Source organism: Emys orbicularis, chromosome 2 (assembly GCF_028017835.1).
Source record: "Emys orbicularis isolate rEmyOrb1 chromosome 2, rEmyOrb1.hap1, whole genome shotgun sequence".
Taxonomy (NCBI): Eukaryota; Metazoa; Chordata; order Testudines; family Emydidae; genus Emys; species Emys orbicularis.
The window spans coordinates 85,467,668-85,482,565 of NC_088684.1; the positions used below are offsets into that span (position 1 = coordinate 85,467,668).

The 14,898-nt window shown below is 42.7% G+C and overlaps 1 protein-coding gene across 1 annotated transcript in view; it reads left to right on the forward strand.

Annotated features, from left to right (window-relative positions):
• SMCHD1 (structural maintenance of chromosomes flexible hinge domain containing 1) overlaps positions 1 to 14,898 on the forward strand; it is a 167,825-nt gene that overhangs the window by 59,041 nt on the left and 93,886 nt on the right. Inside the window, exons 18-19 of the mRNA XM_065397884.1 lie at positions 7,884 to 7,961; positions 8,050 to 8,169. Of these exons, the coding sequence (XP_065253956.1) occupies positions 7,884 to 7,961; positions 8,050 to 8,169 (198 nt within the window). The remainder of the gene's footprint in view (positions 1 to 7,883; positions 7,962 to 8,049; positions 8,170 to 14,898) is intronic.

A 14,898-nucleotide genomic window follows, 5' to 3' on the forward strand; every position in this document is an offset into this window, starting at 1 on the left:
TGAGTTTAAAAAGGACCTCACTTCAGTTTGTAGCATGCATGCAAGGAGCTGGGAGCAAGAGGCACTAGGAGCTGAGAGTGAGAAGACATATTGCTGGAGGACTGAGGAGTACAAGCATTATCAGACACCAGGAGAAAGGTCCTGTGGTGATTTGGGAGGAGGCCATGGGGAAGTAGCCCAGGGAGTTGTAGCTGTCATGCAGTTGTACCAGGAGGCACTCTAGACAGCTGCAGTCCACAGGGCCCTGGGCTGGAACCCGGAGTAGAGGGCGGGCCCAGGTTCCCTCCAAACCTTCCAACTCCTGATCAGACACAGCAGGAATTGACCTGGACTGTGGCTTCTACCAGAGGGGAAAGTCTCTGGGCTGATTCCTGACCCACATGGTGAATCTCTGAGGCGAGCAAATCCGCCAATAAGCGCAGGACCCACCAAGGTAGAGGAGGAACTTTGTCACAGTAGTTTTATTACTTGTAGCCTGGTGGCATTGTGTAAAACACACACGTGCACACACATACATGTGTACGTACACACACACACACAAAATAGATTTTAAAGGTCTTCAAGGCCACATGCTGCTTCTGGCATTGGTACTCAGCCTTGTCACCTGGATTCAAGTCTTGTCTCTCTTGTGAAACTGTTATTCATATCAGTGATGGACACTAAGTCTCTTCTACCCAGGAGAAGTGCATATGCTATGCAAGTGCTCTATATATTGCTTCTTTTCAAAAAGGAACCATTAGGGCTTTGTTGGCCCTCGAAGGTGAGAAAACTGCTTCACTGGACCAGACTACCACTGAGCACCCTGATAAGATGTCAGTCCACTCTCGTCTCTAGAGCCAGTTCAGCATTGAGGAAGTTCCATTCTTCCATCACATAGTTGTCCAGAACCTCCTTCATGTTTTCAGGTCAAGAAAGAGAAGACTGAATGAACTCACAGTGTGACCAGAGATATAAATCTCCCTGTCCAGTTCTGAGCAGATCCAGCCTAGGAGGCAGTTCAAAGCCCAGATGGGATCTTGCTGATGTCTTGGCATTGGTCACTGTTTGGCCTCAGTACAGACTTTGGAAGCAGAGTCCCAGCAACTGAGGGTTAAAGCATCAGGCAGAGAAACAGCTGACACCGAAGCAATTGAAACTGAAGCCAGCTGTGTGGACGGCTCTTCAGACCTCCCCACACCAACACTAAAAGTACCCAGTCACAGTTAGACCAAGACTGTTGACAGCAGTGAAAGCTGCAGCACTGGCTCCCTCCGCACCATGCTTTATGATACTGGCTAACTTTCCTGAGCCAGAGACTTTGCCACCACAGTTTCTCTTTGTGGTATTCATGTAGTTCATGGTACAGGGTGACTTACCAGGGGCCATCTAAAGTGATTCCCACTCAGAGGGACCCTAAAAAGTTGGACCTCTTTTTGACCAAGAGTCATATTCCTCAACCAGTCTACAAATGTGCATTAGGAATTACCAAGTGCTGCTGGCTAAATATGATTTCCTGAATTGGGAAAGTATACCCCAGTTCAGTGAGAGACTTCCACAGGAGTACAGAGAGGAGGTCAAATCCCTTGTGCAGGAGGGACAGGTGGTCTCACGGACCTCGCTACAAGCCATTCTCAACATCTCATTTGCAGCAATCCCATAGTATAGCTACAACAGTAACAATGTGTAGGGCCTCCAGTATTCTTAAGAACTGCAGTCTGAAGGAGGTTCAAACAGCCATTGAGGACCTCCTCTTCACGGGTGGTAACCTCTTTAAAAACATCACCAAAGCCCTTCACCCGTTAAAGGATTTGAGGTTGAGTTTACACTGCCTGGGGGTGTACACCGCAGCTCCCAGAAGGAAACAGTTCAAATCTCAGCTGTCACAGGCAACAGTCCTCATACTACTGCGGTCAGCTGAGATAGTCTGAACCTTTGAGGAAAAGCAGAGGTTCCTAAGAAAGAGTCACTCTCTGCCTTCCTCCTCCACCACACACAGTCTATCAATGTCACAGCAGCAGGTTTGACAGACATTGAGAGCCTTGCAGAACCAGTGGTTCATATCCCTCCCTTACACCCTCTCCCCTTTTGGAAACATTTAATCTTGTTTCAGGAGATATGGACCTCAGACCTTGGGTCCTGAAGATTATGGACAAGAGGTACTCCAATCCAGGTCCAATCCCTCCACTTGCCCCTTTTGGGACTCCTCTTGCGATATATTTCTCAGTAAGTGGATTCCTTCAGAGAACTCAGAGTAGTGGAGGAAGTGCCTGTGGAATTCTAGGGCTGGGGATTTTATTCTCATTTTCTGGTCCCAAAGAAGAAAGGGGGTTGATGCCCCACCATAGAACTCCAACAGCTCGACATATTCATCCATCGATTCAAGTTCAAGATGGTGAGTCTATCATCCAGAATTCCTACTGTAGGTTCTCAAGATTGGTTTGTGACTCTTGACTTGCAGTATGAAAGTAAGTGTTTTATAGTTCACCCTGCCCATAAGAAATAACTCAGGTTTCTTATGGGAAAGTCTCATTACCATACCTCCACAGCCCCAAGGGTCTTTAAATGCCTGGCAGTTGTAGCAGCATTCCTGGGAAGACAAGAGGTTCATATTACGTATACCTCAGTGGCTGGCCAATTTTAGGTCAGTTGCCTCAACAGGTGAACATCTCAGTGCAAGTAATTCTGGATTGGATCTTGTTGCTGTACTAAGCCTCATAGTCAATGATGCAAAGTCCATGCTCACTCCTATTCAGAGCATAGAGTTTATAGGGGCAGTATTGGACTCCCCAACAGCAAAAGCCTATCTGTCACAAGACAGATGTCTCCCCTTTCTACATCTTGTCAAGCAACTTCAGTCTAACACAAGAACACCAGTCAGAACCTGCCTAAAACTCATCGGCCGCATGACCCCCTGCACCTGTGTAATGCAAATTGCCAGACTTGACCTGTGCTCCATGCTAGGATGGTTGAGATGAGTGTAGCTACCCTGCAGAAACCACATAGACATGTTGGTCACGAATCCCCAGGATCTCTTTTCCTTGTTAGATTGATGGAAGGACCCTCTACACATTTGCAGCCTTTTTCACCACTCTCTATCATAGTACTAGTAATACACATTCATAGTAGGATTGGGAGCTTATCTGGAGTACCTTCGGACCCAAGACTGTGGTCCCATCAGGAGTTGAATCTTCACATAAGCATCGTGGAATTGAAAGCCATTTGGATGTTATGCATAGCTTTTTCCTGGCACTTTGAGGTGCCATAGTATAGGTGCTCATGGACAACTCCATGACAATGTACTTATCAGGAAACAGAGAGGAGCTCACTTGTTACTGCTGTGCCCAAAGGTGATCTGCCTTTGGGAATGAGTACATCAGCCACTGTGTTGCACCAGTGGACCTTCATCTCCACAGTCTACAAAACACACTAACAGACCATCTCAGTTGTCAATACTGGGATAACCATTCAAGGAATAGTCATTCAAGGACTTCCGTGACAGGGTCCCCAGGGTGCAACCTGGACTGTGGGACCACTGAGCCCTCTGTCCCACCAATGTGGGGTATCCCTCTCACACTGATGCTGTGTCAAGCCACAAACCTCTGGTATGTACTGCACTACACAGACGTCCACAGGCAGGGACACACCCAACTGAGTTACATGAGTGATCTCCCAGGCACTCATGAACCATCAATAGCTAATTCCCTCCCCAGCCCCGCACTCCCGAACTGTTACCGTCTTGTACTGGTCAGAAGCCTGGCCAGTGTAAGTTCATTACCCATTCTGCCCCTCCCTTGATGAGAAGAGGACACACACACTAGCCTTTGTTAACTGAGCTGAGATTTCCTCAGCACTTCAACCAAAACACAGTGTTTTAGGTAAAATATAAAACAAAGTTATTAACTACAGAAAGATTTTAAGTGATTATAAGTAGCAAGTGTAGAGATCAAAGTTGGTTACCTAAGAAATAAAAATAAACGCACAGTCTGAGTTCTGCAAACTAAACATGATTTGAATCAAGCAGTGTCTCACCCAGACAGAGGTATAAATAGGTCACAGCAATATGCAGCCTGGAACTGCCTTGCAGCCCGGGACCACCATGTCCCAGTTCAAAGTCTTTGTCCTCCAGAACATTCCTCCAGGTGTTGTGTTGGGAGGAGGGTGTAGAAGAGGCTGAGTGATGATGTCACTTCTCCTCTTTTAGAGTTTCTTCCAGCTTGCTGAGGAGATCTTTTGACATGGGGATCAGGCAGTCCCCATTGGTCAAGTAGTCTCCATTCTCTACATGCTCTCTGAGATGTGTTCTGGGATGGCCTTTGGAAGAGTGAATTCCCTTTAATGGGCGATCAGCATGTCTAGCTGCTCCATTGTTGTACCTGAAAGGCTGGTTGTGGGTGTTCCCAACCTCTCAACATATTTCAGTAATATATACAGCAATACCTCACATATAATGATAGCACATACAATCCAACAGGGTATTAGTGTTCAACAGATCAAGACTTTTAAAATGCTATCTCATAAGGCATACTTTGTACAAAACATATATTTATATGACTGGTGAATATGGGGGTTCCAGGGTGCTGCTTTGAGGTACAGAGTGACACAACTCCATTCTTTCACAGGTGGGGGCAAATTTAGACCTGTTTGTATTTGACCTGAACAACAAATGCTCCAGATTCTGCTCTGGAGGGGGAACCAGTCTTGGCTATTCTGGACAGCAGTGGAGAGGAGCAGCAGTGCTGATTGGCCCACTGCCCTTCAGGTTTGGTCCTGCAACCTCTGTCAAGATATGACTGCTGTGCACCAGGATGCAATGCCACTCACTCTGTTTTGGTCAGGCTGCTCCCATAATGGCCGAGGGGCCAAACCTGAGTGGGCAGTGGGGTGGCTAGAGTTGCTGCTCTTTGCCATTGCCTACGGGAGGGCCCAATGCAGGTGACTTGGTGCCCCTGCCAATGGTATACACAAATGCATAATGTGGTTAAGGCTGTGGGTGCCACTGTACCTTCCGTTGATACTGTGAGAGTCCTCAAAAAAATCAGACAGGATTTAGCTCTAATGATGATGGTATCTCCAGCCTGGCTCAGGGAGTTTCGGTGTTCCAACCTCATGAACCTGTCAACATGAACCTGATCACTCTCCCAACACACCAAAACGTGATCACATAATTGGAGGGATAAGTCCTACCTCCAGATCTAGCATCCCTCCATTTCATAATCTGGATGTTGGCTGGCTGACTTCTGTTGACTGTGGATTATGTTCATTATCAGTTCAAAACATCTGGAAACCAAGCATCATAGAACAAAGGGAACTAGCCTTAGTAGTAGTATTTATGAAGGCACATAGGATTCCTTGATAAAGTATCCTCAGATGTCTAGATTAATCAGAAAGGCCAGACTAGAAAAAACATTACCTCCAAAACACAAATTAAGGAGTTAATACCTCTTTGTACAAGATTCACATTGCAGTTCTCATGAGAAAAAGGCTATTCTTGTAACTCCAGAAACATTTTGCTTCAGAAAATAAATCTACCAAATAAATTCCGTGCTTCAGAAAATAAATCTACCATCACTTTTTTCCAAACATTTTTCGAAGCATTCTTTCTGGGAAAATTAAGTTATGGCATAAGTGAACATCCCTAGAGTTTTAGAGACTGTTACAAGCATGTGGAGTGTACACACTAGCTGTATTCATCCAAAATACCAGGGCCTCGAAGGCAAGATGTTAAAATCTTGCATCAGTTGTTATGGTAGGCAACAGGGAAATATTCTCAGAGGGAATCAAGGTTCCTTCTGCAAGATCTGTAGTGGCTTTGTGGATAGAAAATATCTGACTCCTCTGAGGAATTTTAACAAGTAGATTTCCATTTCTCTGCAGAAGCATCCTTTCTAAGGAAGATGCTACCGGGTTAGTTCCCAGATCATTTTCTTAAATAACACGTCTTTTACTGTATAGAGGGGAGCTTTTATTTCTGCCTATTCTGCTCTAATGATGATGATTAAATTCTGCTGTATCCTTCTCCCCCTATTTTTGTGATTCACTGCTCACTACTTTCTATTTATTATGACTGAGGAGAGAAGCTGTGCAGCAGAATGAGAAATTTCATATCTGATGATTTTCTTTCCGTTTTTAGCTTCTCTCGCCATTCAAATCTGCCTAGAATACAATTTGTAATAACTTGGGAATTTTTCTCTGAAAGGAGACTTAAATATAGACTTACCTTAAGGTTGGATAATATATTCTCAAGTCTTAATGCTAATTACAGTTTATTGGAAAGTTCAAATAGCTTTTGGAAAATCTCTTCTGGTGGTCTGAGGGGAAAGGCGGGGATGGGAACAGAGGTTAGCTTCAGAGTCCAAGCAGCAGTCATGTACACATCTGAATTCCACAGGTGAGAGGCATTATCCATTTGTTACAAATGAGGAAAGAAGCTGCTAAAAGAAGATTATCAGTCAAGAAACTTTTCAGTCTCCCATCATAGAACAAATGTTACCAGTTTGAGGTTTTTAACACAGTCCTGGTTTTGGAGACCAGCATTTTTCCATTCAGACACTTCCTTTTTGCTACAGCCGCTGTGTGTACTGCCTCTCCCTGGATCACCTTCTCCTTTGCCTAGGATAGAGTAGTGTGTCTGCACAGTATTAGTCACATTGTACAGATGGGGAACTAGAGGTAGAGAGGTGAAGTGACTTGCCAGAAGTGCTTTCTTTCGGGTGTTAATCTTGCACTACAATTAAATGATTAAATTTCGGCTAGCAATAGCTGGTGATACTTTTCAACAGGATATTCTGAATTTATTTGAGAACATTTCTCAGTGTTGGTGACTGACAAAAAAAAATAATCATAATGGTTTATTTTTCTACACTATCTCCCAAGATTAATTACTAGTAAAATTTATTTAACTTACTGTTTTAAAAATTGTGTACAAGGACAAATAAACTTAGGACAAAGCCGCCTTTGGCAGCCATTTCAAAACATGCATGTAGTTTGGTGCAAGAACATGTGAATAAAGAATATAATTCTAATTTGTAAGAATTTGAAATACCCACATTAAATTGCTATCTAATTTCAGACAGGATGAATGAAATAATGGCGTGTTGTAATGAGAGATGGTTTTATTTCTTCCCATGAGCCCTCCTTCTCCCCTGTTTCTTCCTTGATTTATTCTGTTTTATCTGAATTTTATTGCTTAGTTTTGCTACATCTATACTCTGTATTTACCATCATAAATTCATCAATTTTTGAATAATAAAAATAAATTCAAGCCTCCTGAGCTGAAGGTGTGAATGAGTGATACATGACCAACATTTACATTGGTATGTATTGGATACTAAGTTAGAAGATGTACAACTTTAGTAATTAAAAAAAATATATTTTGGATGTGCTCTCTTACTATGGCAAAGATTCTATAGAAAAAGAGGAGACAATCTGGGAGAGGGGAGGATAAATGTTTTTGTACTGTCTTTTAATTGGTTTTAGTTTTTTCTACCCAATTGCTCCTATTTTAATCTATTTAATAGTAAGTCACTAGTGAAAGTGGCTTATAAAGCACAGTTGTTTATAAAGCACTACTGAGTATATAGACTAGAAGTACCTCCGTGTGGGGCACAGCATAACTAGAGGGATATAAAAGTGGGCTTCCATAGTTACTGCTTTCTCATAAATGTATGCTTCCAGTGGCAACAATTTGGCAGTGTGAGAGTTAGGTTCTTTTAGCAAAGTTTACCTGTGATCAATGTGATAAGTTGATCAATTGAATTCAAACTCTTGTCTCTCTTTTTTTAAATTTAAAAATATGGTGTGTGGATATTTGTAAAAGGTATAATTGGTTCCTAGAAAAATAAATATTTTTTATGATACCAAATCTAAATTTATGTAGCTGAATGATCTCTTTTTTTCTGTTCAAGCTCCTGTTGGGAATAAGGAAATCATTTCTCACATTAGTCAACATGGGGGTAAATGGCCTTACTGGTTTAAAAAAATGGGTGAGTTTGTCTTTAACATATTACCTTCAATTTATCTATATTTTGGAAATTTTTCTTTTTAACTTTATTTTTATCTGACCCTATCCAGAAAATATTCACAAACTTGGGAGCTACACACTGAAACTGCAAGTCGTGTTGAATGAAAGTAATGCAGACACTTATGCAGGAAGGCCTCTACCATCTAAAATGTTTAAATTTAATATTGTAGGTAAGGAGAATTCAAACTATTCCTCTATTCCAATTTTCTTCAATTAGATCCTTCAATTAGATCCTCAGTTCTTACTTTTTGACTCACTATATTAAATGTGTGCTGGGTTCAGCTTCAAAATAAATTCAATTTTGGTTAAGAAGTGTAGGGGATGATACCTTCAGCAAAGACAAAGTGGTGTTTGAAGGCCAAGGCGTAGCTTCACAAAGGAACTTAGGCACCTAACTGCCACTTGAGGTACCAGAATTCCAGAATCTGGCCCCACTGGGATTCACAGAACCCTGTAAACCCCCCTAAATTTGTTCAATACCTAAATTTTTGCAGTTAGTTCCCTAGGTACCTATGTTTCTGCCTCTGACATGTGCACTACAGCCCTCTGTCAGGCATCTGGATGCCTGAGCCCAGAGCGATTCACAAATCAGGAAGATAGGCAGTCTTCCATCCAGCTTGCCTGTGGGGCCTGATCTAGTAACCATGATCAGAGCCTGCTTACTGAATCGAGCCCTTGTAGGCAAGCTTATGCTAAAGGGCTGTGGGACAGGGTTGTGGAGAGGAGGACCTCCCTCATAACTTTTAGCCCAGTAGTTAGGGTACTCACCTGAGATGTGAGATACCTCTGGTTCAAGGTCCTCCTCCACCTGAAGAGGAAAAGAGATTTGAACTGGGATCTTCCACCTCTCAGGTGAGTACCCTAGCTACTGTGCTATGGGCTATTCTTGTGGAGGGGCCCTTCAGTCTCTCTGATTGAAGTTCTAGTTTGGATAAATAATGAGTGATTGGAGAAGAGGGACTGAATCCTGGGTCTCCCACCTCCCAAGTGAGTGCTCTAAGCACCAGGCTTTAGAGTCATTTTCATGCTTGCTTGCTCACTTTCTCTCCCTCCTCTAGCTCTAGCCCAGTGACTCTTTCATTATTTATTCACAGTGGAATAGCTTCAACAGAAGAGATTGAGGGAGCTCCACATCAGAATATCCCATAGCACAGTGGCTAGGATACTCACCTGAGAGGTGGCAGATCTCTGTTCAAATCCCTTCTCCCTCTCAAATGGAGGGGGGACTTGAACCTGGGTCTCCCACATCCCACGTAAGTAACCCAACCACTGGGCTAAAAGTTATGAGGGCTTCTTGCCACAATGCCATAGGCACCTAATGCCAAGAGAAGGTTTGCATCTGAGAATCCTGTGCAGAGGGAGGTATCTCTCTGGAGCCCAGACTTGGGCTCCTATCTCTGAGACAGGGGCAAGGCTTCACATACACCCTGTCTTTGGCATCTCCCATTGGCTAGTTTAAGGGGGAGCTGCCTAGCATGCTGGCCTTTGTGAATCCCATTCTGAGGTGCCTATCTCTCCCCATTCATTATATAGGAAGCGTAGATACCAAACTCAGGCTTTGTGAATCCCAGTGATTTTCTAGGTGACTAAAAGTTAGGTGTGGTAATGCTCTGCCTCACCATGCCTAAGTTCCTTTGTGAATCTAGCCCAGGTATCAAGTGGTTAGAGCAGAAAAGAGCCTGATGCCTGCCAATCCACCATCTATGACAAATCAGATGATTGCTTTGTGTCTTAGTCAGCCTTACAAAAAAAAGTAGCATTTTTATGGAAGCTAAAAGCTACCCTTGAACTGAACTTCCCCAAAATATTTATAAAAGAAAAAACAGAATTTTTCTCCTTAGTAGATTTGAACCTAGGGTACTCTCTCTACTAGATTTGGGAACTTTCATAATTTAATCTCGCTGACAAATCCTACTCTTTTATAAAACTTGGGAAAATTGGCCGACTTTACAATTCATTAAAAAGAAAAGTATATACGATATAGAAATTGACTAATTAATCCAAATATGAGTTCATACAACCTAAAATATTTCAATGTATATTAGTCTTTCATCTATAGTTTTACTGTTATATTACAAGAAAAATCTTACAGAATATCAAATACGAAATTATCTATATACTGAATACGTACTGATGTATAACCATTTGGAAGATACAGTTGCCTTTGAATGTAGTAAAGCAAACTACCAGAAAGAAAACAGTATTTTCCACTACACTTGATGTTAAGTAATTCATTATTTGTCCCTTCAATATAGTGTGATACATTTATATTTGATCTAAAACCGGTATATGGTGGGTCATGTGTTTCAAAGAGAGCTGATTCTGATTTTAGTGACAATGTGGAGCATGTCTAAGATGCACACTCTGCTATGGTTGTATCATGTACTTCAGCTACAATGTTACTGGCTTTTTATTGAGAGGATAATAGAAATGGAACTACTTCAAACCTGCCAGTTTAATTTCCTTTTCTGATGGCAAATGAAGCTGTGAACTTTTAACTAGTACTTGAAAATTGTTTTGCCACCTTTTTCTGAAGCAATTTAATTCCATGCCATTGAGCAGCCTTTATTTATCCTTCTTAAGTAGTTGTGTATGTGTATGGAAAACTATATACTACTCATACCTTGATGTCTTGTCATAACATGTTGCCTTTAATGACTACAGTGATGCTTTAATTTGCTGCATAGTATTATTTGTATTCTTTATATGCGAAGGAATCTAGGGGTTTATACTACTTTCTATATTTTGTATTTTTGTGCACCTTAATTACAGGATTTCAGAAAGAACATGTAATTATTCAACTTAAAAATGTTCTTTCCTCTTAATTCCTTTTAATTTGTGATTAAATATTTACCGTTGGGACCTCAACTCAGACACACAGGCTCCCTGCCTGATTTCAGTAGTCAGCCAAACAGTCCAATCCATGACCCGAGATTTTTTTAGTGGTAACTGGGCCTTACCTGCCCTGTCTGACTTTTTTTTGGTTACTGGTCTACCTTACAGTAAGTAAGCAAGGTGTCCCCATCTAGTGGACAAAATGTGCTTACTTAGAAAGTGGTAGGGTCTTTCTTTCCTGCTTTGCAGCTCATATTCTCAGGTTCCAAGACACAGCTTATTACCATCATCCTTCCTAGCTATTGCATTTTTCAGCAGTTCACAATCCATAGAAAACCACATCAGAATACTACAAATATAAATGTTTTGGGCTTAAAAAATGACTTTACCTCATGGGGGGAAAAGATAGAAATCCTAGGAGATCAAGAAAAAATTGCTGTTTTCATGGGCCTCTCATAATCTCTCCAGATGACGATAGCACCTCAAAGCAAACCAAGTCACTGAAGGGTTTTGAGTCATAGAGTTTAAGTCCAGAAGGGACCACCAGATCATCTAGTTTGACCTCACTATGTATGATCATCTTCTTTCTCCTGTAGTATCTTTTAGGAAGGCAAAAGTATTTTCCTTTCAGGAAGAAGAGGATTCACAAGAAATGTTTGGCGTTATGTGTGTAAATTAGTTATTAAAGCATATGTCTGAAGTTTGCCAAGATCCCTCCCTCAAAATCCAAAGAAAAAACAGAATCACTTTTTCCTAAAGAAAATACAGGACAAAATTATTCCTATTCATCAGAGCAAAGAAAGAACTTTAAAGCAGGCAAAAACCCCTGGATTCAAAACATTCCCTTCTCAAGTAACTTTCTAACCTATGTGGGATCCCTCAGGATATCCTCCAGCTACAGAAAGTGTTTTCCTATAATGGGTTTTGCTGTAAATAAAATGTTAGAATATCTTCCATTCTTTTAGAAATAAACCTATACCCTAAAGCCCCCCCGAAAAGAAAAATGACAGCATTCCGCAAAAAGGATGTATCATAACATATCTGCTGCGGATCCCCAAGCTACAAGAAAAAAGAAAATTTAAAGTTGCTTAACTTAATTGTTTATGCTGCTGCTTTCCTGAATGATGGAGACGCTGCTATCTCTATTTTAGCATATGGTAAAAAATGGTGGGAAGGAGACTTGGTTGGTATCTGAACAAAAATTCATGGCTCTGCCCTCTTTGGGGAGCAGTGATATGTGACTTTCCAAGAAATCAATAAGTTAGCATTCTTCCTGATAAACAGCAAAGTTGGGTCAAAACACCAGCAGTTTTCCGAACTAGAATTTTCTTGGAAAAGATCAAGTAGGTTTTGTTTTTAAGTCTGGATACAGTAGAAGCAGTTCCAGCAAGTATTCTGCTCAACAATGTAGAGATAGGGTAACCTTTATTCTCCCCCATCCCTTTTTAGGTTTGTCATTCTCTTGCTACATCACATGTAAAATGGGTTCGTAAACTGTCTGAGGCAGGGACCTTGCCTTTGCAGAAAAACAAAGTCCCTAGCACACTTCTGGGCACTGTAAAGAATAATACGTTGGCAGCTCCAAAGCGTGGTACTCAGAAGCATCAGGGTGTCGCCCCAATGAGCTCAGCTACACCGCCTAACGACGCCAGGAGCTCAGGCTCCGAGGCACCGTACCGCCCCCTAAGGAGAGAGACAAACATTGCACTACCTGCCAATGAGCGGAACCAAGTAAAGTATTGGTCCTGGGTGCGGCAAAGCTCCCATCTATAGAGCGCTCCACACGTGCACAACTGTTGATCCTGACAACTTACCACTGACACTCCCCTGTGGTACCGAGTGAGCCAATAGTACCGCAATAGTTCCAGTACCCTAGAGCATCACAGTCGCGGAAGAACCCCAATCATCAGCACACAGTACAAGGGCCCAGGTAATGAGCAGATCATGGCAATCAGAATTGCCCTCGGCTCAGGGCCGTGTATTACCAATACACAGTCAGTGCTACCCTTACCCAGTGACGATTCTGACAGCAGAAGAATGTCATTTCCCTGGCCTCTCACCATGACCTGTTGTCACAGTACAGAGGACCTAGCCTCCTTGGGCACCCCCACCACCCAGGCCCTTCCCTCCCCATTGGCCACATTGGGAACCTTGGGCAATGTACAGATCCCACATCTTGTGGGCATATAGTGTCTCTCAGAGAGAGTCTGCCAGACGGTCTCCTACAGCTTCACTGTCCTGAGCCCTTGAACCAGAGGAGGAAACTTTTGAAGAACAGGAGGAAAGGCTTGAAGGGGAAGCTATCTCTCTGTGGAAACAGATCTTTAATGGCCCACAGCTGAGCAGATTGTTACCAGTACCAGTGAAAATTCGGATTCAGTTTGCTCAACACACAGCAGTTTATTGGAGAAAGAATTACACAAGCAGTAAAAAGTTACATAATACGTCTTCCTAATAAGCCTCAATTCCCCAAGCATAAACCTTCGGTAACTATGTTGGCCATACACAGTATCCTGATTGGCAAACAAAGCAGGTATAGCTACCAATCCTAAATGGAGACTTCTCTTCTCTTTGTACTTGGTCTGTCAAGTACTTGGTCTGTATCAAATGTCCTCCAAAGCAGGGTCTTGATTACCCTGAGGCCCTCTGGTTCAAAAGTCCTACAAAAGTCTCTCGTAGCAGGGTTTTGGCTACCCTGAGACGCTCTGTCTTACAGCGTCATGAATCTCTTCAGATATTAATTGAGGAGCTAACTAACTAACTTATGATGTTCTTAGCATTTATACCCTCTGTTCTCAAAGGAGTCACATTTCCTCAAAATATGCCCTGTGGGTGTTCCATTACTGATTTTTTCTAATTAATATTTTAGAAGGGATTGCAAAACAGACAGACCAAAGATCAGTTGACATTTACCCTCTCATCAATCATTCACATGAGCTCTCAGTGTGATGCCATCCAAAAGGTTCATTTTGAACCAAGCTCACTGATCGCATGTTTTTGTGTTTTCTTTACTTGGTGAGCTGGTCACTGACTGATATGATCAAAGTTCCAAGTTGAAACACACACACGGATAGTGTGTCAACCATTCAAGCGCAGTCGATACAGCCACTTGCTCAGTCTCCACGGCAGTGGTAATGCGGTGGGCTTCTTGGATACATCTTTCTGGTGTTGCCCAAATTGCTGCAGATGACAGTGGAAGATCTCCCATTTGAAGGGCCCAAGCTCTTCATGGAGAAGATGGGATCTTCTCTCCACACCTTAAAGGATTCCTGGGCCATATTACACTTCCTGAGAATCTACTCAGCGGGACAGAAGAGAAGATACAGCTCTCAGCCACGGCACAGGTCACGACCTCCTCAATACCCACCATCTCCGCTCTATTACGCGCTGGAGCGTAAGAGGTCCAGTGTTCAAAAATGGAAGCAGTCAGCTTCAATCCATGACCTCTCAGTCTCTTGTAAGTACTTTTGATGGGTCAAGGGCCCGAGCAACTATACCTTGCAGCATCAGCTGCCATCTACACATGCCCCTTCAGAAGTTGCCTGGCCCTCTTGTACAGCAGTTGGGAGAATATTACCTCCGACAGATAAGTCTTGGAGATTATTTCAAAGGGTTACACCTTTCAATTCATGTCCAGCCCCCATTCCCACTCTCCTTCCCCATCCCTCTTCAGGAACCCTTGTCACAAGAATCTACTATGCCAGGAAATAGATAGTTTGTTATGCCTAGGGGCCACAGCACCAGTCCTGGCGCATCTCAGGGGCAAGGAATTTTACTCCAGTTATTTCCTGATCCCCAAGGCGAAGGGAGGTTGGAGGCCCATTCTAGATCTAAGGACATTAAACAAATGCGTGAAGGCACAGAAGTTCTAGATGGTCATGCTAGCAGCCATTATTCCAGCTATTGAGCCAGGAGATTAGTTTTTGGCCCTCAACCTCAAGATGCCTACTTCCACATCTCAATACGACCGTCACACAGGAGATTTCTACGGTTTATATTCAGGCAGGACCATTATCAGTACAGGGTGCAGATGAGAGGCCGAATGTCCTCGTTACTGCTCCAAG